The sequence below is a fragment of the Postia placenta genome (assembly GCF_002117355.1).
Source record: "Postia placenta MAD-698-R-SB12 unplaced genomic scaffold POSPLAscaffold_15, whole genome shotgun sequence".
NCBI lineage: Eukaryota > Fungi > Basidiomycota > Agaricomycetes > Polyporales > Adustoporiaceae > Rhodonia > Rhodonia placenta.
Window position 1 is genome coordinate 703,402 of NW_020169846.1, and position 23,719 is coordinate 727,120.

Below are 23,719 nucleotides of genomic sequence, written 5' to 3' on the forward strand. Positions count from 1 at the left end.
CGCGACCTGGTCACATGCGGCTGACCACGACATGTGAATGGCCACTGAACATTGAGATATTATGACGATCGTGTACGCGGTAGCAGTCCCGGGGTGTCGGCGCGTTTCATGAGACATTTTCGCGGTCCGCGCTCCGAGGCATTTCTGCAGCACGGGACCATTCTCCGTGGAGCACGGGAAAAGCGATGCCGAGGACATTGAGCCATTTGTGCGGGCAGCGAAGACCGTAAGAACGACCACAACCGCTGCGGAGAATGCCTTATGCACGAGGGATCAAAATGAGTAGAGATAAGATAAGATGTATAAGATAGACGGGACGACATCAGTGCAGTTCTCCACACTTCACAGCCTCCGGAAGACTGAAAGATGCGATGGACAAATGCACCGAGGGTGTTCAATGAGACGAGCAAGGGGAAGTCTTCGCCGTGACAAATCACTGCAGAGCGCAAAGCACCTCTCAAAGTTTGCTGGGTTGAATCCTGATCTAGAGTCCTAAAACTGACTGCTCGGAGTACAGCATCTTACACAAGAGCACACCGGATCCCCGGTGCAACCGTGCCAGAAGTGATGCGGACTGGAGCCGAGCGGTTTTGCGTGAGCGGACTGAACAAACTGTTGTAAGGAGGTCCGGGGCTTCCCACGCCGCGACCGTGTCATTCTGCTTTACTGATCGGCGAGCGGAAGAAGACGAGGCATTTGTGCTCACAGCGAAATCCCGGAAGCAGATGCGGCAACTCTCTTCTAGGATATGATAGACGTGCGAAAGAGCAGCCGTACATACAGCAAGGCGCGCAACCAGTGATCATAACGCGGCACAAGAAACGGACGGTGGCTCACCTGATGGTCTTCTGAGTGCACTTTGAGGATCGCGAAGAGAACCGTAGTGGAGCTTCTAGAGATACCGGTAGGGGGCCAGGCTCACAGAAGAGACCGAACGGACGCCTTTGTTCCTCCGTGATCTGACAAATTACTGAAGGCCCACGATGAACAGAAGGAGGCACAATCTGCAAGAGGGTCGGGTGTGGTCATAAGACACATTGGCCCCGCGCTAGGCCAAACTTAGATCAAATATCTACCATCGGGCTTCAACCATCCCGCACGTGTCAGTGCTGCAGAGCGGTATAAAACCCCGTCTGCGTGCCCTCTGTCTAGCCAGTTCAACAGAACAATCCAATCAAATCACCAGCCTACCTACCTGCTCACCCACCTCTCTTCATCATGTTCACCGTCAGTTGTCATTGACTCTGTCGTCCCGCTTGCTGTACTGACCGTCCTGCCGTCACAGATCATCGACGTCCCCAAGAACGCTGCAGGTACTTGCGGCGAGAGCCAATGCAACTGCGGTGCTGCGTGAGTATCCGTCCATTGGTCAGATGCCAATGTTAATCACTGACTGATCCTTCGCCCACAGGTGCCAGTGCAAGCCCAACGAGTGCAAGTGCTGAGTGCACTCAGATCGTCGCTCCTGTGCCCGGCGTTGTTTCTTCAGTGTTGACCTATACGACCTCGTGTATTGGTAGTGGGCGTACGGGGTGCGCGAGGAGATAGTATGGTCGTTGTCACCTGTATTCACGTCTTTCTTGGAAACATACACGAGCGATACCTGATTGCTTTCACATTTGCACTTCGCGGTGTATTGTGGGTCCTGCTGCCGCCGCCGCCTTCTTGTGCAATGAGATCACGGTAGTCGATCTGTCCGCGTTATGAAAGCCCAGGAACCCCTGAGGTGTGAGTGCAGTGTCTGTGACGTTTGAACGAGGAGACCACGCGAAGAGACCACGAACATAATGTTTGCACTTGGTAGGCCAGTCATCAGTGGACGACCGTGAAGGAGGACTAACGAATGCCTCGTTCCGATCAGTAGCTCGTTGTTGTTTGCGATTTGGCTGGTAGGCATACTTGGAGATTTTCCATCAAGAACTGTAGCTAGGATTTGAATCAAAGGAGTTTCATTCTGTCTGGGGGTACATTTAGCGGACGTGTCTTAAACAAGAGACAATGACCGTTCACCAGTTGTGAGCCGTTTTATCAACGATAAAATGTCATTTCTTACTTTGACAGCGTTGAAAATGGTCGTCGTCCGGGATAGCCAGTCTTGTTTTCATCGCTCCGACTGAGAGTATTGTACCTAGTCCGATGGTATGACCAGACGTTTCCGTCGGCCTTCCAGCCTGTCCTAGTTATACGCCGGTGGCTTAGAATGGTAGTAGCGTGTTTATCTATGAGAAGCGGACCCGTCCTATGTGGAAACAAATTTGCGTATTTGCGTGAATGTGGTCTCATGGTATCTGTGTGTCGAAGCGAGTTGTTCATCAGCAGTGTTGTAACATCCTGTTCTCCATTTGCGGCTTTACCACTTCATATATTTATGTTATGCCTCATGAAGAAACAATAGCTAGATGCGCTTCAGACAGTAACACGCAACGGAACGTTTGCAGAGTCATCGGAAGGGAACCCGTTCAATGTTTAGCGCTCAACCCTTCTGTGAGCGGCTATCATGTGTCTACGCGTCTCAGGCTTCCCTTCCGCTCGAACGGACCTCCATTGCCCAGTGTTCAGGCAGCTTATAAGAGCAGGGACAGACTATGCTTGTCTGGACACTTGATGGGTCGCTTCACTGATGCGCGGCTTTGGTGGGCATTGTATAACAGCTGATTAATGTGGCGCTTTAACAGAATTTGATAAGGCATCTCCAAGTATTAGTATGTGATCAGACGCTCTACACCCGTCTCTTCGGGAGCTGATATGATGCGCCCAGTGCATTATTTCCGCGTTCGTGCGACAGGCGTGGAAACCATCATACTAAACCGTGTCCACTCTCTTCGGCATCCTGGCAGGTCCACATTTTTCCTTACCAGATCTCAGAGCCTATCTGTCAATGTCCAACACTGCATTTTTCGTGAACCTTGAAACAAAGTCCTTTCTCTGTCCCTCCACAGCCTCCTTGAACCTCACAGCTCACAGTGATAATGGTCCTTTGTGATTGCGGTCTGGAAGTCCTGCAAGGCAACCTACGGCCGCATATGCGTGGTCAAAGGCATACAAAGCTACTTCGTGCGAGAAATGGAGCCAATCCTGCAGGTAAAATGGTGTCACAAGCCGCGCTGCAGTCGGTAATTGATCCCGGGCGTGGACCGTTCACATGCACCTGTGGTCAGGCTATCAAAATCAACAGTGATCGACAAATGCAGGAACACCTAAACGGCAGCAGACATCGGCTGGGAGCACAACCCACTCATCAATCCGCAGCAGGTGAGTATCTGCTCTGAATGACACGAGCCTTCCGCATATGTAGTGTACATCCTTTCCGATAATCTCTATCTCGATGTTGCTTGCATCAAAAGACAACGAAATCCACGATGTCGAAAAGTGGAGCCGATGTCACATTGGGTCCACCAAACGCCCAGATTGACTTCTTGGATACGTCCTTACAATTTGATTTGACGGTTCACTTAAGCGGAACCCAAAGGAAATTTAACCTCAAAGTCGGTGACGCGCTCCTGCAACCACGCTTGAAATTGCTCCGCTTCATTCGGGAGATTAGATCTAGGCATTTTCGAGGTCTAAGATCCAAGGTCTCTCCGTTTGCCCGAGTTGCCAGGACACTCATATTGGCTATTCACTTGACGTCATGATCTGATTTCCCTAACATTGTATTGGGTCACAAAGACTATCACTCACGCCTCATGCGCTCATAGGACCATCGGCCGTCCCTCAGCCAGGACCTCCCAGACCACCGAATCCCACTCCGTCGACGACTGCGGGACAGCCCGCGAGTCGTCCGAACGAGGTGCGATGCGACGTCTGCCATATCCTGCTCGACAATATGGACGCCTACGACGCGCATCGACTTGGCCCGCAGCATCAGCGAGTCCTCGCTGAGCTCGCGTCAGGTACCGGGCCGTCCGCACGCGTGCTTACCTGCACTGTCTGCGAGCGCGACGTCCCCGTCGTGCGCTGGGACACGCACGTCACGGAAGATCAGTACCACAAGCGGCGCCAGCGCTTTGCGGACATTACGGCTGAGACCGAACAAAACCGCAACGGGATCGTTGTCTCCGGCGTAGGCGGCAGCGGCGTCGACTTTGGCATCGTCGAGGTCGACGCGGTATCAAGCGTCTCGCCGGAGCGCACGCTAGAGGTGACCGTGATCAATGAGATTCGGGGCAGCCTCATCACGCTCGCGCGCGTCGCGTTCTCGTCATCCCTACGTAAGTCAGCCCAGAGCAGCAAGTAAGCGTGTTCCCCTCTTCTACGTCTCACAGGCTGATCCAGCCCGCTTAGCTTTTCTGCTGTCCTCCGCGGTACGTCAAAGTTTGTGTCCCATGGCCGCCCGTGCGCCGTGCGCGTCACCTTTCACCCGTCGTACGTCGGGCGCTTCCAAGACATACTCGAGCTCGAGTTCCACGACCTCAAAACGAGCACACGCTTCACGATCGTGCGGCGCGTCTCCGCTACGGTCGGCTCCGCGTCAGTGCACACGCTGCTCGCCGCGCGTGGGCGCTACGTGCGCCTCCCATTTGCACCGCGCCTGCCTGACCCGCGCGCGATCCCGACTGCGCGCCCACCGACGTGGACGAAGGTGCGCTGGGCGGTGCGCATGGGCGAATATCCTATCCCGGAGGCGATGGACGAGCTGTTCAAGAAGCCTCCGCGACGCAGCCTGATTGGAGAGATCCGGAGCAGGTTCATGCCGAACGTGTTTGGCAGTGCGACGTATGGAAAGCACTTTCAGGCATTACTTCATCTCGAAGAGATTCAACAGAGGTGCGTTACTAGTTTTTGTGGATGGGACTTAATGGCAATTCTTGCCTCACCGTCAGTGCCGACTTGGCTCGCTTCAATATGTTCGACATGCCGATAAGATACGAAGCTCCGAGATATCGGTGAGCGTTTCTGGAAGCAGACTCCTAACTAGATTAAGTATCTCATAACATGCTGCACAAAGTCTTCCCATTCCCGGCCTCGCAGAAGGAAAACCATCTGTAATTGTTGGCGACACCATTTTCCTCAAGCAAGCTGGGGACAACAACGAGACGTGGTACGAGGGCATCATCCACAAAATTTACACCAGTGAAGTCACGCTTCAAGTCAATCCCAAGTTCAAGCTCGGCGGAAACCTCCGCGGATCCGTGGACGTGCGCTTTAAGCTCAATCGTGTTCCACTGCGCAGAGCGCACCAAACGATCACCATGCAGAACAACCCACCACGCATCCTGTTCCCCGAGTCTCGCGACCTCGCTGGCTTGCAACGTGTCTCACGGGCGCAGATAGATGACCTTGTGCTGGAGAATAACATGCTGATAGACAATGATGAGCAAATGCAGACCATTGCCGCTATCGTAACCATGCCTCCAGGGAGTGTACCCTTTGTTGTGTTTGGACCGTAAGTCGTGCCCTTGTCTGGAGTTGGCGCCGTGACTGATACGTATACCGTTCACAGTCCAGGGACGGGAAAGACAGTGACGATCGTAGAGGCGATATTCCAAATTCTCAAGCGCAATCCTGAGGCAAGGATCCTCGCGTGTGCCCAAGGAAATAAGGCCGCAGATCTGATTGCCGAGAGGCTCGCTGACCTTGGCCCTGCACAACTGTTCCGGCTGAACGCAATGTCGCGCAAGTATAGAGAGCTGTCAGAATCCGTCGTCCTGGACTTCTCGTTGGTCAACGACAACCAGGTCTTCGCGATCCCGGAGCTATCCGTACTTAAATCGTTCCGTGTAGTCGTTGCCACCTGCGTGTCCGCCGGCGTCCCTTATGGTCTTGGCGTAGAGCTTGGCTGGTTCAGCCATATCTTCATTGACGAGGCTGGGCAGGGTATGGAGCCGGAGGTTATGGTCCCGATCAAGACGATGGCGGACGCGCGTACCAATGTCATTCTTGCTGGTGATATGAAACAGCTCGACCCTGTTGTTCGTTCAAGCTACGCCCGTGAGCTAGGCTTGAAGACGAGCTTTCTGGAGCGGCTCATTAGTCGACCGACTCATGATCTCAGCACGTCGAGAGGGCTCACGTACGTGGCAATCGTGTTAATCTGGACTAGCGCTAATGCACGCTTCAGAATCATGAAACTGCTGAAACACTGGAGATCGCACCCCGGTATCATCAACTTTGCCAACAGGGAATTCTACAATAATGAGCTACAGCCGTCTGGGGATCCTGTCGTTACCCACCGGATGCTTCGTTCAGAGACTCTTGTGTCGAAGAAATTTCCTGTTGTATTCCATTCGGTGACTGGCAGGGATGAACAAGAGGAAGGGTCGCCATCCTACTTCAATATCGACGAGGCATTTTTGGTCAGAAAGTACTGCGAGCAGCTCGTCACAGATCGTAAAGTGCCTATCAGTATGTGGAACCTCTTCTCTCCGAGCATATTCTCATAATGATCATGGGCGCCCACTTGCAGAGCCTCATGAGATCGGCATCATTAGCCCTTACAGTGGCCAATGTGGCAAGATTCGACAATTGTTGGGGAGATCCGACTGCAAACTTGAAGGGCTCAAAGTTGGGCCCGTCGAAGAATTCCAGGGCGCGGTATGATACATAGTCTACAGCAGTCGCCATAGTGTTGATCAGTTTGCGCAGGAACGTGTCGCTGTTATCATCTCAACCGTACGTAGCCGCAGCAGAAACTTGTTGCATGACCTGAGACATGACCTCGGGTTCGTCGGCGATGGACGCCGTCTCAACGGTCGGTAGCCAACTTCATTGAAGCTGTTTCTTCGTTCTGACAACTTGGTAGTGGCCATAACGAGGGCGCGATCCCTGCTCATAGTCATCGGTGATCCGAATATCCTGGGACTCGATCCGACGTGGAGACAGTTCCTGCAGTACGTGCATGTCAACGGTGGGTGGCGAGGCAGGCCTGCGAACTTCGATGCATATGCAAGTGAAGAAGAGTACGCTTCCGCTTCCCGCAACGAGGCCGACCGCGAGGCACAGGAAATGATTGAACGGATCAGATCGATGATTGTCGACAAACAAGTCGCCGACGGCTGGGAGGTACCTGAGCCGGATGGTTTAGACGTCGATGATGGAGAGGCATACATGGATAGACCTCATGTTGAAGGTGACTGATCTGGGATATGGTGTTGGGATGTATCGCGCAACGATGTAGCCTTGAACACGCCAGCGGAGGTTAGAACGAGGTGTCTACTCAATGGGGCACATCCACTTCCACTGTTGATATCGAACGTGAATTGGTGACGCCGCTTGTCGGTGATTACAAGGTCGATCATTTCCTTTACCGTGAACGTCTTTGCAAGTTGCAGCTCCAGGCGCTTGAATTCATGTAATGTGTGACCGTAGGCACGACTTATGCCTATCGTATTGGAGAGCCCGCTGGCCGCGCGGATGAGTGCAACGTGTAACTCCACCGATTTCTGGAAGTTGACATTAGGCTTCGGCTCGACTTTCAGCTCAAAGAAGAGGCTACAGAGATACGGATCAGCGCCAAATTCAAATCTGCCTCACGTCCAGACGCACCGCCAGTGATAGGAAACCTTGCCGTATTTAGCAGCTCTGTCGCAGAGCATACGAGATGCAGTAGTATGACAATTTTACCCATGTCCTCCTCTAATACGCTGTCTAGACTCTTTGTAGAAAGATCAGCCTGTCCTCCTTTGAATAGTCGCGAACCAATGGCCTTGCGAATATCAGGGTTCATATCGAAGCGTTGAGTCGGTAAGATACTGATAAGGTGGTCGAGTGTCGAGCAAGCCTGATGTCCGCCTCGATGGGCTGGTGCTTTTATATCATGCCGGGAGGTTTCAGGTAGCGCTGGCTCCAGCTGAGTATAGACAAACGGTTCGATTATCGGCGAAATGTTTCCATCCTGTGTCCAACGAGATTGAGTGATTCGGGCAGTATTTACTACATTAGTGAGCAGCGCTATAGTGATCTGCTCGATGACCTATCGGATTGGAGCTGCCAAAGCGCTGCTTTGACAAGTCACATACATCGGCATTGGAAACTCCGCATCCTTCTATCAGTACTCCCAGACCGAGTCACTGAGGGCAAAAGAACACACAGCGGCGGCTATGAGGGAAACGTAGGGATTCCGACCTAGCTCGATGAGGTCGCGGGCTTCAGGAACCTCGGGGGCAAGCGAAAATCATATGAGAAGAATCTTTCACATGGATCTGGAACAGATGGCCGAAGGTCGGCTTCATGCCCGTATCAATAAGAATCTGACAAAATCTTTGTCTTGATAGAGAAGTCAGCTCGGAACGCATTTGTATGCAACAGTAGCAGTTCTAGTATATGGCATGGACAAGCCGCTATTCTGTCAAACACATCGCTCGCAAACAAGCAATAGCGTCACATATACTTGACAACAGCAATGACCAGCAGTGAAATTTGATAACGTTTGATGAAAGACATAAATTGAACATGGTGATCTCCATTGTATCTGTCTATGCGAGTCCTCAGACCAACCAGTTGTCCACGCATTCGCCAGGATCAGGAGTGAAGAATCCAATAGTCATAGCGTACAGCGCACCTCTGTAAGTCAACATGTCACGAGCATACCAACCCGCAACCAATCACCGCACCCATGTCCACCAACTCGGTTGCGGACGAGTGTAGAGCATGGCAGCAGCCTCGAACCAAGGAGGATAGACACCCGAGCAGCCCCAGTCAATCAACCATATCTTCCCGTCGTCGTCCAGCATGACGTTTCGCGGAGTGAGGTCACCATGGACAAGGACCAGTGGCTCCGTCTGAACGAAGGAGGAATATCCAGGCCGACCCCTTTGATGTATTGGGTGACACGCAAGCGGCCGTTGAGCCACGCAAACAACGCTGCCGCGGATGAGAAGGGGCCACAATGATATTCGGCACCCATCGCAGGCCCAATGCACTTCAGGGGTTCCGACAGATCACCCGTTAGTGGACCAGGAATCTGGTGCTCGATCTGCGCTGTCCGTACGCGTCTGAGCTGACGAATGTAGCCACGGAGCGTCCAGGCAATAACGAACTTCCGCCAGAGGCTGAGGCCGTCCCAGCACCAGTCGAGCGAGCGCCCCTTGATGTACTCCATGACCAGGTAGCACCCTCCTTCACGCTGGATAAAACGTAATGGTCTGGGAACGGGAATTGACGTCTGTGAGCGAACGACCTCCATCGCGCGAGATTCATATTCCCCGGTGTAGTAGCTCCCCAGCTTGACGAGTACTCGTGGAGAGATGACATAGATGGGCGCAGGCCTCAGCGACCTAGAGGAAGCATTGCCGAGAATGGGAAGCTCCGGTGCTGTATTGCACAATTCGAGTATTTCTTCCTCCGTAAGAGAATCCTCCCACCAAGTCTCGCTCTGTGCATGCAAGTTTGTGATCATTCATAAAGCACGGGTAGACAGGACTTACTTTACTGTCGGGCTTCGGTTGAGCGACCGTCTGCCTGAACCATGAACAAGGATGCAGGCCGCTCAGGCCAACCGATGGTATTCTGAGGCTGAATATTCCCATCAAGTACTGTGCGCTCAATACAATTAGATCTATAATCGCGCACAAATTTTCAAGGCATTTACCTATGGTCTCAGCTCGTGGCGAAGCAAACCTGTCCGAGCTAGAGACACGCTCCAGGAAGTAATCGACGACGTTTGTCTCCGTGGGCGTCATGACTAAATATGGGTAAATTTTTCCGCACCTCTAAGCGCTGGAACCTGCGCAGAACTTGCGACGTTCAAGGTTGCCGCTTGAATCTCGCTGGAAAACAAGCGACTTCTCGCTGCTTTTGAGCGCCCAAGTGTGGCTGAAAGTCGCTGAAAGGTCGCTGAAAGTGTCACAGATGACTAAGCGTGATGCAGCCGTGATCTGATCATGTTTTCGGTTCGCGAAGGGCTAACCAGCCAATCAGGATGGTGAATCATGCAAGCGTGACATAGCCGTAAGCCAAAATCTGCGAGCGCTTGCGCCGAGCAGTCGCTTATTTGTCACTGTTCGAGGAGGGGAGCTCAGATTCTGCTCGCTGCTTTTGGACGCTTAAATGTCGCCTGTTTTCCAACGAGATTTAAGCGGCAATTTTGAACGTAACTAGTGGGAGGCCGTCTCTGAACCGCTCCAAATGGGGCGAACAACTGGTATTCTTGAGTCGATCGATGATTCGACTTTTGGGCGTAGGACAGAAGATATGGAGATATTCACGCACTTAGAGTACCTAGTATCAAGAACTAACTCATGACTAGTAACTCCATTGACTAGTATGTAGTCGCTCGGGATTTATCAGTGGTACTGAGCACGCAGATAGTGCAGGGGAATGCATGTATCCAAAGATATAACTGTAATATCCATTACGCTTGTACCATTTTCACGTAATTACCCTTCACGAAACCAATGTTGCGAATCATTTGAAGACCATAAGCCTTCCTGAACTCCTTGGCAAGGACAAATTTGAATATCATGAGCCAGTATTTATATAGTAAATCGATACACGGAGTTCGAGAACAAAGCACTTCAAGGGTCAATGGACTCTGTCACTAATAGTTGCGCCGAGCCCTCGTCGTGACCCGGGACTTCCTTCAGTGACTTTTCTATTTTCGACATGGTCTCATCGCGTGTCAAGCAATCTCATCGATAGGACCCAGCTCAGACAAGTCGGATAGGTTATAGGCATTACCGTCGGACCTGCGGCCAAATCGTTGACCACATTCATCTCCTGGTACCTATTGGGTCCGACGAATACGAATCGTTTGCCGGGAGAGACCGCAGTTCGGATAACCGACGGCACAGGCGGCCTCAGTGCGGTGTAAAATGCTGTCAGGGTCAGGTAACGTAATTCCAACCGGAAGCGTGTAGTCATGCAAGAACAATGGGCGAGCGCAAATGGCACTGGCCAAGAAGATCATTATATAGTAGAAGCATTCGAATACTGCTACCGTTCAGTGATCCTATCGATAGAACACTGCATACGGCATGCATAGCTGAACCGGGATATTAGGGTCCTGTGCTGTAGTGTGGAGGTGCTTTGTGAGAGTCTAGTTACGATGATGCATCACTTGATGCACCGCAAGGATTCTGTAGACGAACCCCGCATGAAGTTTCTCAAGACATCTGAGATCTCAGGGATTGACATGTCACTGCCTCGTGTCAGTTCCTTCGACGAGTCATTTCTTCCATAGTCTGCAAAATCAGGCTGAAGTATGCGCGTAGACAGCAATCTAGAAGCCGAATAATCTTCGCCGCACGAATGCACATGCATTCCCGGAAGGGATCTTCCTTGTTCTCCAATGTGGATAATCCGCGCGAGACGTACGTCAAATTCAGTGTAGAGTATTAATGCGCACCATTATGACGTCGTCCTACGACTGAAAACGTTCATATGGCGATCCCCTATTGTTCGCTGAGCAATACACCTGATTCGTATATTGGGTCTTTCCAGGTTCCTATCAGCGACTTTGAAGCTGCATAGTCATAATTTGACGACGCTTACCTTCGAAAATTTTGCACAGCATGGTGGGCGGAACTTCAAATATTGGTCAGCATACACTAAAATGCTTCCGCAAATGGGAACGCGAAATAACCCCAAATTGCATTGGTTCGGAGGTCTGTTCATATCACGCCTTGAGGAGACCGAGCATACTTCTGAAGCAGCTAGATGGTTAGGGTAATGATATCTCCGAGCGACACGTCCTATGATGCTGCTCATAGCAAGGCGAGAACAGAAGGAAACCCCAATTGGTGGCCCACACTTCTCATCTCCGCCGGCGCCCTGTGAGAGATCACCGAAAGGGCCATCGGTCATCAGCTGGAACAGTAAACCTTCTCGCAGCCTGCGGGACACTCGTACGTATAGCAATGATCCCGAGTGATTGTTTTCAGCGGGATCTTATTGAGGAGGAAGAGACGGGAGTATGCATTATCCAGACAGGGGCTTCCGTACTCCGTGACACTTCTATGACAATCTGTAATCATCTCTGGGCGTGTTGAAAAATCCGAAGCATCTGTATTCTCTGAATAGCATACATGCCTGTGCACGCTGGACGGCGTGCCACGATGTCTTGGAAGACCTGCCGCAGTAGCAATCCACGTAACTCCCGTGAGAGTGCACACTCGATGCATACGATTACAGAGAAGGCAACCAGTATCGCGACTGGAGCGGCAGAACCTCAGGCACGAAAATGTATGATTCTCCGCGCACCAGTGCTATATCGCGTGTTTGAAAGTATAATCGGCTCTGTGTATTCCTTCTTTTTTAAGAAGTAAAGAAAACAGGACGTACCACAGGTCTTAGCACTCTCACACACTGACAGAGTCTCCGCGGCATATTTCGTGGACTGCAAAGCTTCCTTGAAGACATATTCGTCAGCTCGATTTGCAATTCCATGGTAAGGTATGATGCTACCTTCATTCAGAGCAGAGCTGTTCGCAAACTGGACGAACTCATTCCGTGTACGCTCCTGACGTCGTTGTGTAAGTCGTAACGACGCTACAATGCCCGAGCTCAGATCTCAGCGCCTGCAGTTGAGATTGATCGGCGCTGACAGCGCTGATTGCCGGAAGCAGTCCGTTCTCTGAAAGACGAACTGAACTGCGTCGATTTAAGCCGCCCTTCGGTTCGTTCTTGTTCACTGACCACCCGGAGCATTAATATTGCATTACAGCAAAACCAATATTGATAGACCTCCCCTCGCAAAGTATACACTTCGGCAAAGTGGGGCAGAAGCTCGCGGCAGGAGCCGGCAGCGGTGCAGAGACGACAGGCTACTGAGTAGACGCTTGCTGTGATCCCCTCGTCTTCCGACCATGGTTGGTGATTATGTGCATCCTGCTCAGAAAGGATTGGTTGTATACATGTCTCGCTCTATGGCTCATATCAGAAGCTGCTGGTATCACGTCACAGTAGGGTGCAGAGGTCGTCGCTGTATGCCATTGCTTGCGGAAGCAGACGGACAGCAGACCTCGACAAACGGACGGATCTTGAGGCATTGGTGTAGATTACTTTATATGGGTGCCGCGAACAATCTCTGAGAAATGAATGCACGTCACCCTGAGGTGCCGAGCGCCATTATGCTCCATGCCGCCTATCTGTACTTCTCGCGAGGGAGGTCTATCAATATTGGTTTTGCTGTAATGGCGATCAGAAAATGAATGTCAACCATAGGAAATGCATAAAAATGACAGGACAATGTTGTCTGCATTCTGAGTGAAACTTGTGCAATGCAGACTCAGATTGCAGTTGAGGTGCATCTCACAACGATTCTTTGTATCCAATATGCCAGGCGCAGTCAAGTCAGTGATATCGACGCCAACGCCGCGATGAGCCTCCTTGTGTTTCGGGGCAGAGCTCTCCTAATTCAACCGTATGGATAGGTTTTAGTCAATTCACCATCGTCTACAGCACGCATCAGGCTGCGGATAGTCCATGAACATTGATACTCAGGCATCCATGAGTTCACGTTTGACCAGCGGTAGAAGTCACAATCAAGGAGGTCTTGCTCTATGCCAGCGAGCATGTTTTCCATCCTAATACGTAGTGAATACGTACAGGTCAGGTTTATTGCGCGAGGCGATCGACTATCTAATGGCCACCATGAGCAGCAACGTGGGCAGCCTTGCTGTTGAGATACGTATCGTAGCGCTTCGCCCAGGCATACGTGCCGTAACCTGTCAAAACGACAGTCAGCCGATGGCGTCAACATGCGAACGAAATTGACTAGCACAGGCTCGAGACAAGACAGATGATGGCGAGGTTGCCGCCGACGAGCAATATTGATGTATGCAGGGAATAAAGTAGAGGGACGTACCGATGGCGAAAGGCACGATCCAATATGGCACCTGGGTGGAGAGGCGTCGGTAACCGTTAAAAAGCCAGTTGCGGAGTATATTATGGGTGGCCCTCTGCCTCATAGGGGACATGCCTAATAGCACAGACACAAGCGTGAGTCGCGTTCCAGTCTTTTCAGTATGACCACATACTGTATTGAACCCATCCTTTCTGCTTCGGAAGCCCCTGGTCACCCCACCACAGGTTCTACGGAATGCATGTCAGTCCGCATGAAGTCAACACACCATCCAACCATGCTCTCGTGAGCAAAGCCATAATGCAGGCGACGAGAAGCTCTCGGAACACGGTTCAAGCGCAGATGGCTACTCACGTAGACCTTGGCTGCAAAATTATGTCAAACGGAGACCGTGAATTCGCAAGCAGGGAAACGCACGGCCCGGCATGTCGCTACGACGAATATCTGTCGCCCTCATCTTGTCAGGATTTACGGCGGAGCGTTAGAGTAAAGAGGAGCGATGAGTTGGTGAGGTCGGGTATTGCAGGAATCCCTCCGACTGGGTGACGATGTTAGCCAAACACACACAAACAACACTCTGCCGGCGACGACGACAACGGGCAGGTCAGCGTTCTACTCTTTCGTTGCTCACTCGTTACCGGCTCACGCTATAACTTAAGTCGTCAGACCATGATTACCCACAATGAGCTCTACAATCTGGCGAACTCTCTAGGCGCACTGGCCATGATCACAGTAGTGGCATACCATTTCGTGGCTGTGAACGCGCGATACATATCCGCGAAGGATGGCAATACTCATACAACCTCGTCTTGATTAGACTGTGAACACCGATGGGATGGACACAAGTATGTCTAATGCTTACTCCATTTTCAAACACCTGCTGAGTGCTCTCCTACCCCAGTCTTCGCGGCGGGCGCCATATACACACTCTTACACGATGGCTTCACCATCTATTCCATGAGCCGCAGCGCTACACGTCTCATTATGGTACCGTTGTTTGCATTGAGGCTAAAATCCTGTAACCCTCACTGCACAATGGCGATCGTCGTACTTGCAATGCACTCGTGCATGGTCGGAAAGTCAGGACCACTCACCGCCATGGCTTCACATTGCCTCAAGGCATTCGTGACCTGGCTTCACACAGAGCTTACAGACGGTCGACATCCAGCATGGCGATTCTGATCGTCATTTTCTCGGCGAAGTGTCGCGGGCGTTACTCGCGAGAATGTATCTCACGTTGTGTGTCACGCCCGCGGTATTCATTCTTTAGAAATGAAGCACGCGGCAGTGCCGCGGGCCTCGTACTTTCGTCATCGTGTAGCCCCCGCGCTCTGTGCGTAGTGGCTAGGGGACACTATTTGGTGTCTACTAGAGCTCGTTCCGTACTCTGTAGAAGATGCACCTTGTTGCCTGACGTACTCAACTATCGACATGTCAAGCTACGCATCGCAGTCGCCAGCCTGGTTGAAGGCGCTACAGTGCGGGGTGACTTCCTGGTAAAGTGGCTTGGGCAATCCCGTGTCGCATAGGCCACACAGCTCATCCGTCCTCCAGGCCGATATATCTCCGATGAGAGGTCATTCCACTCCATACACGCATGCATGAGATCACGGGTGCAGGTTCTCGTTGGGATCCTTCCCTCTCGATGTAACAAATTCACCGATCGCGGTCCGGAGCATTGATTAGCACGTCCACAACGTTGGCCCAGGTCCAATAATACTGACACTCAACCAGTACATAATTGAGCCAGGACGAGACGCTAACCCCCGTACGTCGACCGTCACATTCACCAAAATGACCCAGATTCGTCTCGGAGCGGTCACGGCTGCCGTTGTCCTTGCCACCGCTCCTGTGGTCAATGCATTGGCTAATGGAGTCGCTCGTTTGCCCGGTACGTTTCCTTCTTCACGCCCTGTTTCAGCACAGGTGACGATTATTTGTAGTGCTGGGCTACAATAGTGAGCTCGTCTGTTTTGATTTAACATTGTTCGTGATGGTTCTATCCCGCTAAAAGCTTGGAATGCATACGCTGTGAGCGTGATATATAACATATCTGAACCGATTGCTCAAATAGGTCATATAGTGCAACATCGATGAGAATCTCATCCTTGAAACAGCCAATCTCATGAAGTCCTTGGGACTACAAGTAAGCATTTGTCGCTGTTCGCTGTACCATCTTGACGCAAATGTAACAGGATGCAGGCTATACTCATGTTAATTTGGACGATTGTTGGGCGGAGAAGAATCGGAGCGCCGAAGGTCTCCTCGTTCCGAGTGCGTGTCCGAGTTCGCGTTATCCTTGGAGCGAATGCTAAACACCTTTTTCACAGATTCGGAAAGGTTTCCCAGTGGATTCAACAATATGACGGCTCAGCTACACGCCTTGGGGTTGTAAGTGCCGCTGTTCTTGCCAGGTGTCTTGACTTTTTCCTAACTGAGCTATTAGCGAAGCTGGTATTGTACGTAATCTTCTCCTTATGACCTCTGTTAAGGTTCAAACCGAGGCCGCACGCAGTACGGCGACTCTGGCTGGTTGACCTGTGCCGGATATCCGGGTTCGTATTCGAACGAGCTTCTTGACGCTACGACCTACCAGAATTGGGGCTTCGACTACCTGAAGTCCGTTCTGTTCTCCTAGCTAACACTACAAACATTTCTGACGCGATTATTCTTGTTCGAAGATATGACAATTGCTACAGTAAGTGCTAGCTGCATGGTGCATTAATATGTCGCATCAACACCTTTCACTGCCAGTCCCGTTCGACGATGTAATCCGGGAGGGGACTTTTGGCAGTAAGTCTGTCAAGTGTACATCCAATGGTCAGGTTGTTAAATGCGTTATCGGCATCCAGAATACCAGCGAATGTCGGATGCTATTGCCGAACTGTCCTTGACCTCGCGCCAGCCTCCCCTCATCTTCTCCCTTTGTGAATGGGGCTGGGTACGTTCTAAGGATGTTCGCAGGAGCAACTGTAATCATCTGACTTTGATATCTAGAGTCAAGTTTGGATGTAGGTATCTGACTTTGAGTGTGAGGAGACCACCGCTAATCTTCATTAGCTGGGGAGCGCAGGTCGGAAACAGCTGGCGGGTAAGGCTTGCAGCTATGAAGCAGTGTTCCATTTATCGAGAAATAATGGCAGGTTGACGGGGACATCGAGTCGAACTGGCCTGCGCTTTCCAGTATCATCAATTTGTATGTCCGCACGTTTGTGTGAATCTCGGACAGCGCTGATCCTCGATTGTTTCAGAGCCTCCTTCATCACCCAGGGCACTGACTTCTATGGCCGTAATGATATGGACATTGTACGCGTCGATGCTCAAATCATGGTTAGTCAGTGTTGTTGACATTTTTGTTCGCAGCTTGAGGTGTATGTGAAGTATATTACGCTATGAAGGATCTCCTAATTCTTGAAAATAGCGGCAATGGCAACCTGACCTACGACGAGAACAAGTCTCACTTCACAGCATGGGCACTCTTCAAGTCACCGCTTCTGATTGGAACAAATGTAAGTATCAGTCTGACCGTCAGCTAGGCCATCATAATGGAAACTGGGTAACACCTATGTTACACCTATCTAGCTTTCGGCGGCTTCACCGGAAATCGTTGAGATCCTCTCAAACCGAGAGATCTTGGCTATCAATCAGGACCCTGTGGTCGGGACTAGTATTTCGCCCTTCCGATGGGGCCTCAATGTCAGTGTATGACACTCCCACACACTCGGATGGATACTCATCCTTCAATATACCAGGCCGACTGGACCAGCAACGACTCATATCCGGCTCAATACTGGAGTGGCCCCAGCGAGAACGGAACGGTCGTTATGCTGGTAAGCAAAACCGCGATGGAATCTACGATGTCGGCCTTGCTCAATCGCAGATAGCTTAACACGCTCGACGAGCCCGCTAACATGTTCTTCAACTTGACCGAATCGCCGTGGATCCGCGCCGGCAGACAGTATGCAGTTCGGGTATGTTGTTACGAGTGACTCATATTGCGCCCCCTTCGTCTTCTCACATCCGTGGACAGGACCTGTGGACTCACACGGACAACGGCACCGCGGTCCGTAACTTCACTGCGACAGATGTCCCGGCACATGGCGTTGTAGCTCTGCTGCTTCAAGATGCCGGGGACGAGCCCGCGGGGATATATCCGTTATGCTCTGTGTATTATCAGTGCTCGAGCGAGAACGGCACGCTTGTTGACGGTTCGTGATTCCACGAAACGGCTGGAGAATCAGGAGCGATGTCTGTAGGCGGCATGTGCTTATGGAGGGAGGTTTGGAACATTCTCATGTGAGCAGGCCGCAAATGGCTTGCTTCAGCTTTTGTAGGATGTCCGTGATAATTGAATGTGTGCGGCTGCGTGCGTGGATTAAGCGCTTCCCTGATCAAAATCGGTTGATGAATGGACTGTCACCCCTCAAGCCTCTAGCAAGGCCCGTGTCGGCATCTGGCTCCTGTTTTTGACAATACATTCGAGCTTCCGACCTTTCTGCTCAATCAATGGTGTTCAAGGTCGTCTGGAGAGTCCGCATCCTGCACCCCAGACTGTCGGAATTGTGGACCATATGTTACGACATCTATGTGCGCCTGATTACAATAGGCCGCAGAAGGAGGTAGCTCCTTGACATACTGAGATCATACCTTGCCTTGAAAGTGGCCTGGCCTTCCTCGTCTCTCCGCCGCATGTTCGGCTTGATACGGTGACTGAAATAAGCCACTGCAGCCTTTCACGCTGAAAGGGTCACAGCTTGAATAGTTTCGTTTTCTTGAGCTGCTTAGATATACGTCGATGGTTCAAGGATCGCGGATGCAGCACGAGTTGAGAAAGCGATCGGACTGTACGATTATGTCATATGTGGCATATTATCCGAAGCCTAGTTGTACATGTCCTATGTTTAACGTGTCAGATTGGCTGTATGTCCCCTCCATAGAGATCCAACAACCTATGATAGACCACGCACGAAACCGATCACGAAGTTCGAAGAAATGTCTGTTCTGTCCTGCTACAACCCAGCCTTCTCCTTCGCCGCTTCTTCCTCTGAGATGACGCGCCCCTCCAGCTTCTGCGCCACTTCTTCCGCGAGTAATCGTATCGCGCCTTCGTCGCGTCCAATCAGCGAGACGTACACGCCTCGCATTAGCAGCGGGTACGACCCCACGCGCACACCCGCTGCCTTGGTGCGCGCCTGCAGCTCTGTCAGGTATGGCGCGATGGATGACTCAGGTAGGCTGTGTATAGGAGGGTGCTGTGTTCAGCGAGCACGACTAGAGTGGGATGGGCAGCACGTACTTGGTGAAAATCTGTAGTCGGAACGGACGTTCGCTCGGGGGCGGGAGGGCGAGGTACGGACGTAGGCCGTCGATCATCCGCTGGAAGAGCCGCGGGATGCCCGGGAACACGCAGAGCTTGCCTTCGAGGCGGACCACAGGCTGCGTTGTGTGGGTTGACCTCGCTTGTAACTCAGAAGCCATAGGAGTAGTGGAAATTACGCACCACCCACACGTCTGGCGCGATGAAGAGCGTCTCAGCGTGCACCGGTAACAACGCCATGCGCTCGCGCGCCTCACGCTGCTCCGCCGTCTGATTCATGATGTCTGCGCGGTGCTTGATCATGGTGGTCATACGTGCGAGCGTTTCCACATGGTGTGCCAATGGCTGATCAAAGGCCTTTGCAAGAGAGGCGTACGTGATGTCTGGTTGCAAGTTGGATCGTGAACGTATGACTGCAAGACTCGGGAATACTGACCATCATGCGTGGGCCCGATGCCCCCAGATGTGATGACAAAGTCGTAGGTCTTGACTAGCCGCCGGCTGGCCTCGACACTGTAACGCACGAGGCGGCACGAGGTGAGCGAGCGTTCGGTGTCGCCCCGTGCGTGTAACTTACATGTCACCTTCGTCATCCGGAATCACCTCGATGCGCTTCCTAGATACCGATTTACAAACAGCACCGATTGAGACGATGAAGTCAACTTACAGATCAATTCCGTTCTCGAAGCAAAAGCGCGCGAAGTAGTTAGAGTTCTTGTCCAATGTCTTCCCGTTCAAGATCTCGTCACTACGTCAAACCCATTACCATGTTAAGTCATTCTCGACCACATGTACATATAGATGTACCCAATAATGAGCGCCGCGGCGGTCTTGATGTACTTTCCTTCGCCAAGAAGATTGACCGGGACTGGCGAGACAGGGAAATTCCACTCAGTAGGCGCTTCTGTGGGTGCTCCGGCGCTCAGTCTCGTCGACGTCGTAGCAGATGGATCGGCGGGAAGACTGGGTTGAGACATCTTTCGGTGGTTTCCTGGAAGCCTGGCTCTGAAGAAGGAGGGCGAGAGTGCGGCTCTACGCGCAAAGCTGCGCGTAATCGGTAAGAGACGGGCTGCTGTCTCAAACATACAAGTGATAAGTAAGCAGACGGGTTGTACAGAACGGAACTCCGGCGGTGTGTGACCAATTGAAGGTTGGAAAGGCGGGTATGACTGCGGTAAGCAGGCTGTGAGCTTCATGAGCTTCATGAGGTACAGATTTGTGTTAGACACACATAAGGTCCTGAATTAAGGTATGTCTAGCGGGTTGAACCTACGAGCGTCCTCTTCAAATTCACCGTTACAGTATCGATGTGGTCAGGATTCATGACGTCAACTTATTCGAAGTAATCTGAGTGCGAAACGGAGATCAAAAAGCCACATCAAACAAGAACGATATGAAGATTTTGTACAATATATTGGCTGATTAGCACAGCTGCCAGGCTGTAGAAATAAGTCATTTTCTCGAATAAATACATTCTATAGGAAGTGGGGAGGCTAGAAATCTATACAAAGGCAGAATATAGGGTCATATCAATGGCCACCTACATTGAGCTCCGATTGGATTGTGCGTATTGTGCTTCAGACCGTATTTCGCCAGGACCCCTGATAATCCCCCCAGAGGTCCGATCCCGAAAGTGGCCAGTTTCGGGGGTTGATAAGATTAGATTTATCACGATCTAAGCGTGGGAACTTCAGGCACAGTGCATATTTCGACGTATCTATCCACTCACCAAGTTTGAGGGAGATCGGTGACAGAATGACCTCATAAAACGTGAAATACTGCTACAAGTGGGTCATTTTTAGGGTCATTTTCGGGGTTTTTGGGGATCGGAGCTCTGGGAGGACTATCAGGGGTCCTATTTCGCCTGCTCAGTCGTCTCCCAACATCACGCTATGTGTTAGCTTGTCATACTATCACCCAAACGTTTTCCAACACTGGTTGTCTAATGACGACGCTACATCTCAAGTCGTGTATCTGAATCGATGCCGCGGCCACTTATCTCTCGCCGCTGTTCCCGACAATGCACTTCTGTGTTTTTCGCTCTTGTCTTAAAGGACTCACACGATTGCATTTTTGGGTGCTGTTTGACGTGTCTACATCAACGTCATCAGATCTTGCTCGCATCTGTCATAGGCGGCGTGGCTATGCTCAGAAGTTTGAGCAGCTTAACTGCATTTTGAGACTGATTTGGGGGATTGCTTACCGTTGATGGGCTACAGTTAGAGTGAGCTGTCTCTTCATCGAGCTCATTTAACTCATCGTGCTAGTATAGTACCGAATCTTCCAGACAAGGCGATCATTGTAGACGAGGCCCTGCAGCGTGATAGAAGCGCTTAATATGACGCAGATTGGCATATCGAATCAGCTGGTATGACATGCGTGCGTTCCATATCCTTGCTGCTCAGAGGATATCTATGTCGTGCTCTCGAGTCAGGGGTCTTGCATTGACTCAGGTGTGCAGCTGTTCCAGAGACCGTTGACTCAGACTTCCGACAGGACGAAGTAAACATCTACGTTGTCTCCTGCGTGAAACGTCTTTCTGGAGAAGTGCAATTCTGGGAATTATAGACATTCGACCCGAGTGCCCTTCTCCTAGGACGACCGACTACTGCATTTGACGGTGAATGACCATGGTGTGCCCTATTTACACTCGGCGAAACGATAAAGTTCTGCCAAGATGAACTTTATCTGATGCAGCCGCATCAACAACTTGCTTCTTCCCTCCTATTCGCTACTCCTGTGATATGTGCTGCCCGAAATCTGTTCTGCTCTGCCACAGCAGTCTTCATGAGCAGATAGAAGGCTACTCGTGGTTGCTAGGCCTACAGTATATCAAGAATGTCTCGTCTTCCCTAAGCTCTAGATATGTAAACGCCCCCACCCTCCGCTGTCTTTACTGCATTCTTATATGTTCAGGTGTAGGTGAGATAGCATGCGTCGAATGTTCCAGGAGCGAATTTTTACTAATTTTTGTGCGAATACTTTCGCAGTTCTGTATAGCTGAAGACCGCATTTCGTCGAGCGATTTCCCCCGCTTATCCTATTGACCCCTAAAAGTGCAGCGATGAAATCCTCACTCACGATTCAGAGCCCTTCGACGTCTAATACAACGACGTCTGATGCAGCAATCTCTTCGACGGGCTCGTGTACAAACACAGCGTGCTCTACCTGTGCTTCTTGTGATCCTACCGCTACTTCTGCACCAACCCCGTTACCTTCTTCTGGGTTGTCGCAACCGACTTCCACCATTAGCACGTCCACAACATCGTCGCATCCTACGATCCAGTTGCCCTCCTCTACTCAGAACACATCACCAGTAGAAAACAATGGCAGTTCCCCCAGCGCTTTTAGTACGAACTCGCCGAGCTCATCAGTCGTTGCTTATGAATCGCCGTCGACCCACATCACAAGTTCTATAGTGTCGTCGTCTCCATCATCGAGTCTTTCATCAAGCTCATTATCGTCGACCACAAATGTGTCTTCGGCTCCTTCATTGTCTCCGGCTACTTCATCAATATTTACCTCATCACGGACTCCCGTCTCGTCACGGACCATCACGGACAGTAACTCGTCAGCATCCTCATCGTCGAGCGTGAAAGGAGCAACTTCAAATTCGCATGTCGCGTTGTCTTCGCGGCACATTCATGTGCTTATGGGGAGCATTATAGGAGGGATTTCACTCGTTATAATCATCATCATCACATGGTGCTGCTGGCATAGAAGGCGCTCACGCAAGGCGAGCGTGTATCCAGAAAGCACTCATGTCTCTGGTCTGTTGAAACATGTATTCTGATAATGTGTCAAGAGCTCGACTAACCATCTTCCCAGGCAATCAACCATCGCTGGACCCTAAACTCATTACATTGGCAAATTTAATCCGGGATTCGACCGCAGACGATACTCTCGACTGGAGCACTAGGCGCGCTACATCCCAGACGACATCCTCGTTCACTCCGTCATGCTCTTCCACATACCTGCTCGACCATGCAGGTGAGCCAGATGGGACCGAACCAGGAAATGATTCGCGCGAGGTGGATAGGCGAATGCATGACCTCTTACAAGCCGCGTCCAAGCCCCAGGCCTTGTCGCTGTCAGAACATGCATCATCAGCGGTGACATCTCATCCGGATCCGGGCATGTGGGCTCCTCTAGAAGTCGCCGGAGTGTACCCTCAAGAAGGTATGGCAGAGACCATACGTGCCATGTGACGAGGATTTCTTTTTTGCTGCAGAGGGATATTTTGTTATTCTGGACATGGACAGTGACGCCTCTTTGTCGCGATTTTGCCGAAGGACTTACGACGTGAAAATTTTAACGTGTATTTATTCTTGAACCCTTCCCCGGGACCCTCTGCTGTTGTAAACTACCAAATTGAATACCACGCTCTTTCGCTGTATAGTGTCTACCACTGCCTTCCACAACTGTAGTACACTCCCTCCCACCTAGTACTACATAGCTGGACAAAGGATAGGCCCATAAATCAGCCCTCGTATATGTACGACAGTTGTTCTTTGTCAGACCAAGACTTCCGACGAGACGCGACGTGCACGGTCATGTGACCGCATGTTCATGACGACCTGCAAGCTTCCGCCTGCGGTCTTGTTCTGGATACGGGTTACGAACATCACGATATCAACGCGACATTCACGTCGACACGACCT

At 51.3% G+C, this 23,719-nt stretch overlaps 7 protein-coding genes across 7 annotated transcripts; 2 read left to right on the forward strand and 5 right to left on the reverse strand.

The window, feature by feature from the left end:
* Window positions 1-1,218: 1,218 nt before the first annotated feature.
* On the forward strand, window positions 1,219-7,077 carry POSPLADRAFT_1060788 (hypothetical protein; the record flags this gene model as incomplete). The annotated part of the gene is made up of 11 exons (XM_024481302.1): window positions 1,219-1,227; window positions 1,286-1,313; window positions 3,699-4,233; window positions 4,285-4,767; window positions 4,824-4,886; window positions 4,949-5,386; window positions 5,444-6,013; window positions 6,062-6,345; window positions 6,407-6,534; window positions 6,586-6,691; window positions 6,743-7,077. The coding sequence occupies 11 exons, from the start codon at window positions 1,219-1,221 to the stop codon at window positions 7,075-7,077; spliced, it is 2,979 nt and encodes a 992-aa protein (XP_024335080.1).
* A 75-nt stretch (window positions 7,078-7,152) lies between these two features.
* POSPLADRAFT_1060789 (hypothetical protein) lies at window positions 7,153-7,535 on the reverse strand (the record flags this gene model as incomplete). The annotated part of the gene is made up of 3 exons (XM_024481303.1): window positions 7,153-7,179; window positions 7,248-7,431; window positions 7,486-7,535. The coding sequence occupies 3 exons, from the start codon at window positions 7,533-7,535 to the stop codon at window positions 7,153-7,155; spliced, it is 261 nt and encodes an 86-aa protein (XP_024335081.1).
* A 1,008-nt stretch (window positions 7,536-8,543) lies between these two features.
* POSPLADRAFT_1153818 (hypothetical protein) lies at window positions 8,544-9,620 on the reverse strand (the record flags this gene model as incomplete). The annotated part of the gene is made up of 4 exons (XM_024486781.1): window positions 8,544-8,720; window positions 8,750-9,313; window positions 9,366-9,453; window positions 9,559-9,620. The coding sequence occupies 4 exons, from the start codon at window positions 9,618-9,620 to the stop codon at window positions 8,544-8,546; spliced, it is 891 nt and encodes a 296-aa protein (XP_024335082.1).
* A 3,833-nt stretch (window positions 9,621-13,453) lies between these two features.
* POSPLADRAFT_1071417 (hypothetical protein) lies at window positions 13,454-14,204 on the reverse strand. The gene is made up of 5 exons (XM_024482444.1): window positions 14,159-14,204; window positions 14,096-14,106; window positions 13,917-13,971; window positions 13,745-13,858; window positions 13,454-13,604 (listed from the first exon to the last, which is right to left on the reverse strand). The coding sequence occupies exons 1-5, from the start codon at window positions 14,196-14,198 to the stop codon at window positions 13,519-13,521; spliced, it is 306 nt and encodes a 101-aa protein (XP_024335083.1). The 5' UTR covers window positions 14,199-14,204; the 3' UTR covers window positions 13,454-13,518.
* A 1,331-nt stretch (window positions 14,205-15,535) lies between these two features.
* On the forward strand, window positions 15,536-17,979 carry POSPLADRAFT_1075998 (glycoside hydrolase family 27 protein; the record flags this gene model as incomplete). The annotated part of the gene is made up of 21 exons (XM_024482877.1): window positions 15,536-15,632; window positions 15,685-15,699; window positions 15,756-15,772; window positions 15,825-15,887; window positions 15,937-16,015; window positions 16,072-16,132; window positions 16,188-16,200; window positions 16,257-16,360; window positions 16,423-16,439; window positions 16,496-16,534; window positions 16,594-16,682; window positions 16,739-16,752; window positions 16,802-16,832; window positions 16,885-16,937; window positions 16,993-17,047; window positions 17,105-17,112; window positions 17,163-17,250; window positions 17,324-17,437; window positions 17,494-17,571; window positions 17,626-17,712; window positions 17,772-17,979. 21 exons carry the CDS (start codon window positions 15,536-15,538, stop codon window positions 17,955-17,957), a joined length of 1,308 nt encoding a protein of 435 aa, XP_024335084.1. The 3' UTR covers window positions 17,958-17,979.
* A 771-nt stretch (window positions 17,980-18,750) lies between these two features.
* On the reverse strand, window positions 18,751-20,035 carry POSPLADRAFT_1060793 (hypothetical protein; the record flags this gene model as incomplete). Its single annotated transcript, XM_024481304.1, has 7 exons — window positions 18,751-18,976; window positions 19,038-19,177; window positions 19,242-19,441; window positions 19,495-19,571; window positions 19,636-19,674; window positions 19,726-19,806; window positions 19,866-20,035. The coding sequence occupies 7 exons, from the start codon at window positions 20,033-20,035 to the stop codon at window positions 18,751-18,753; spliced, it is 933 nt and encodes a 310-aa protein (XP_024335085.1).
* A 2,404-nt stretch (window positions 20,036-22,439) lies between these two features.
* POSPLADRAFT_1049515 (hypothetical protein) lies at window positions 22,440-23,107 on the reverse strand (the record flags this gene model as incomplete). Its single annotated transcript, XM_024479768.1, has 3 exons — window positions 22,440-22,687; window positions 22,876-22,900; window positions 23,033-23,107. 3 exons carry the CDS (start codon window positions 23,105-23,107, stop codon window positions 22,440-22,442), a joined length of 348 nt encoding a protein of 115 aa, XP_024335086.1.
* Between the last annotated feature and the right edge of the window lie 612 nt (window positions 23,108-23,719).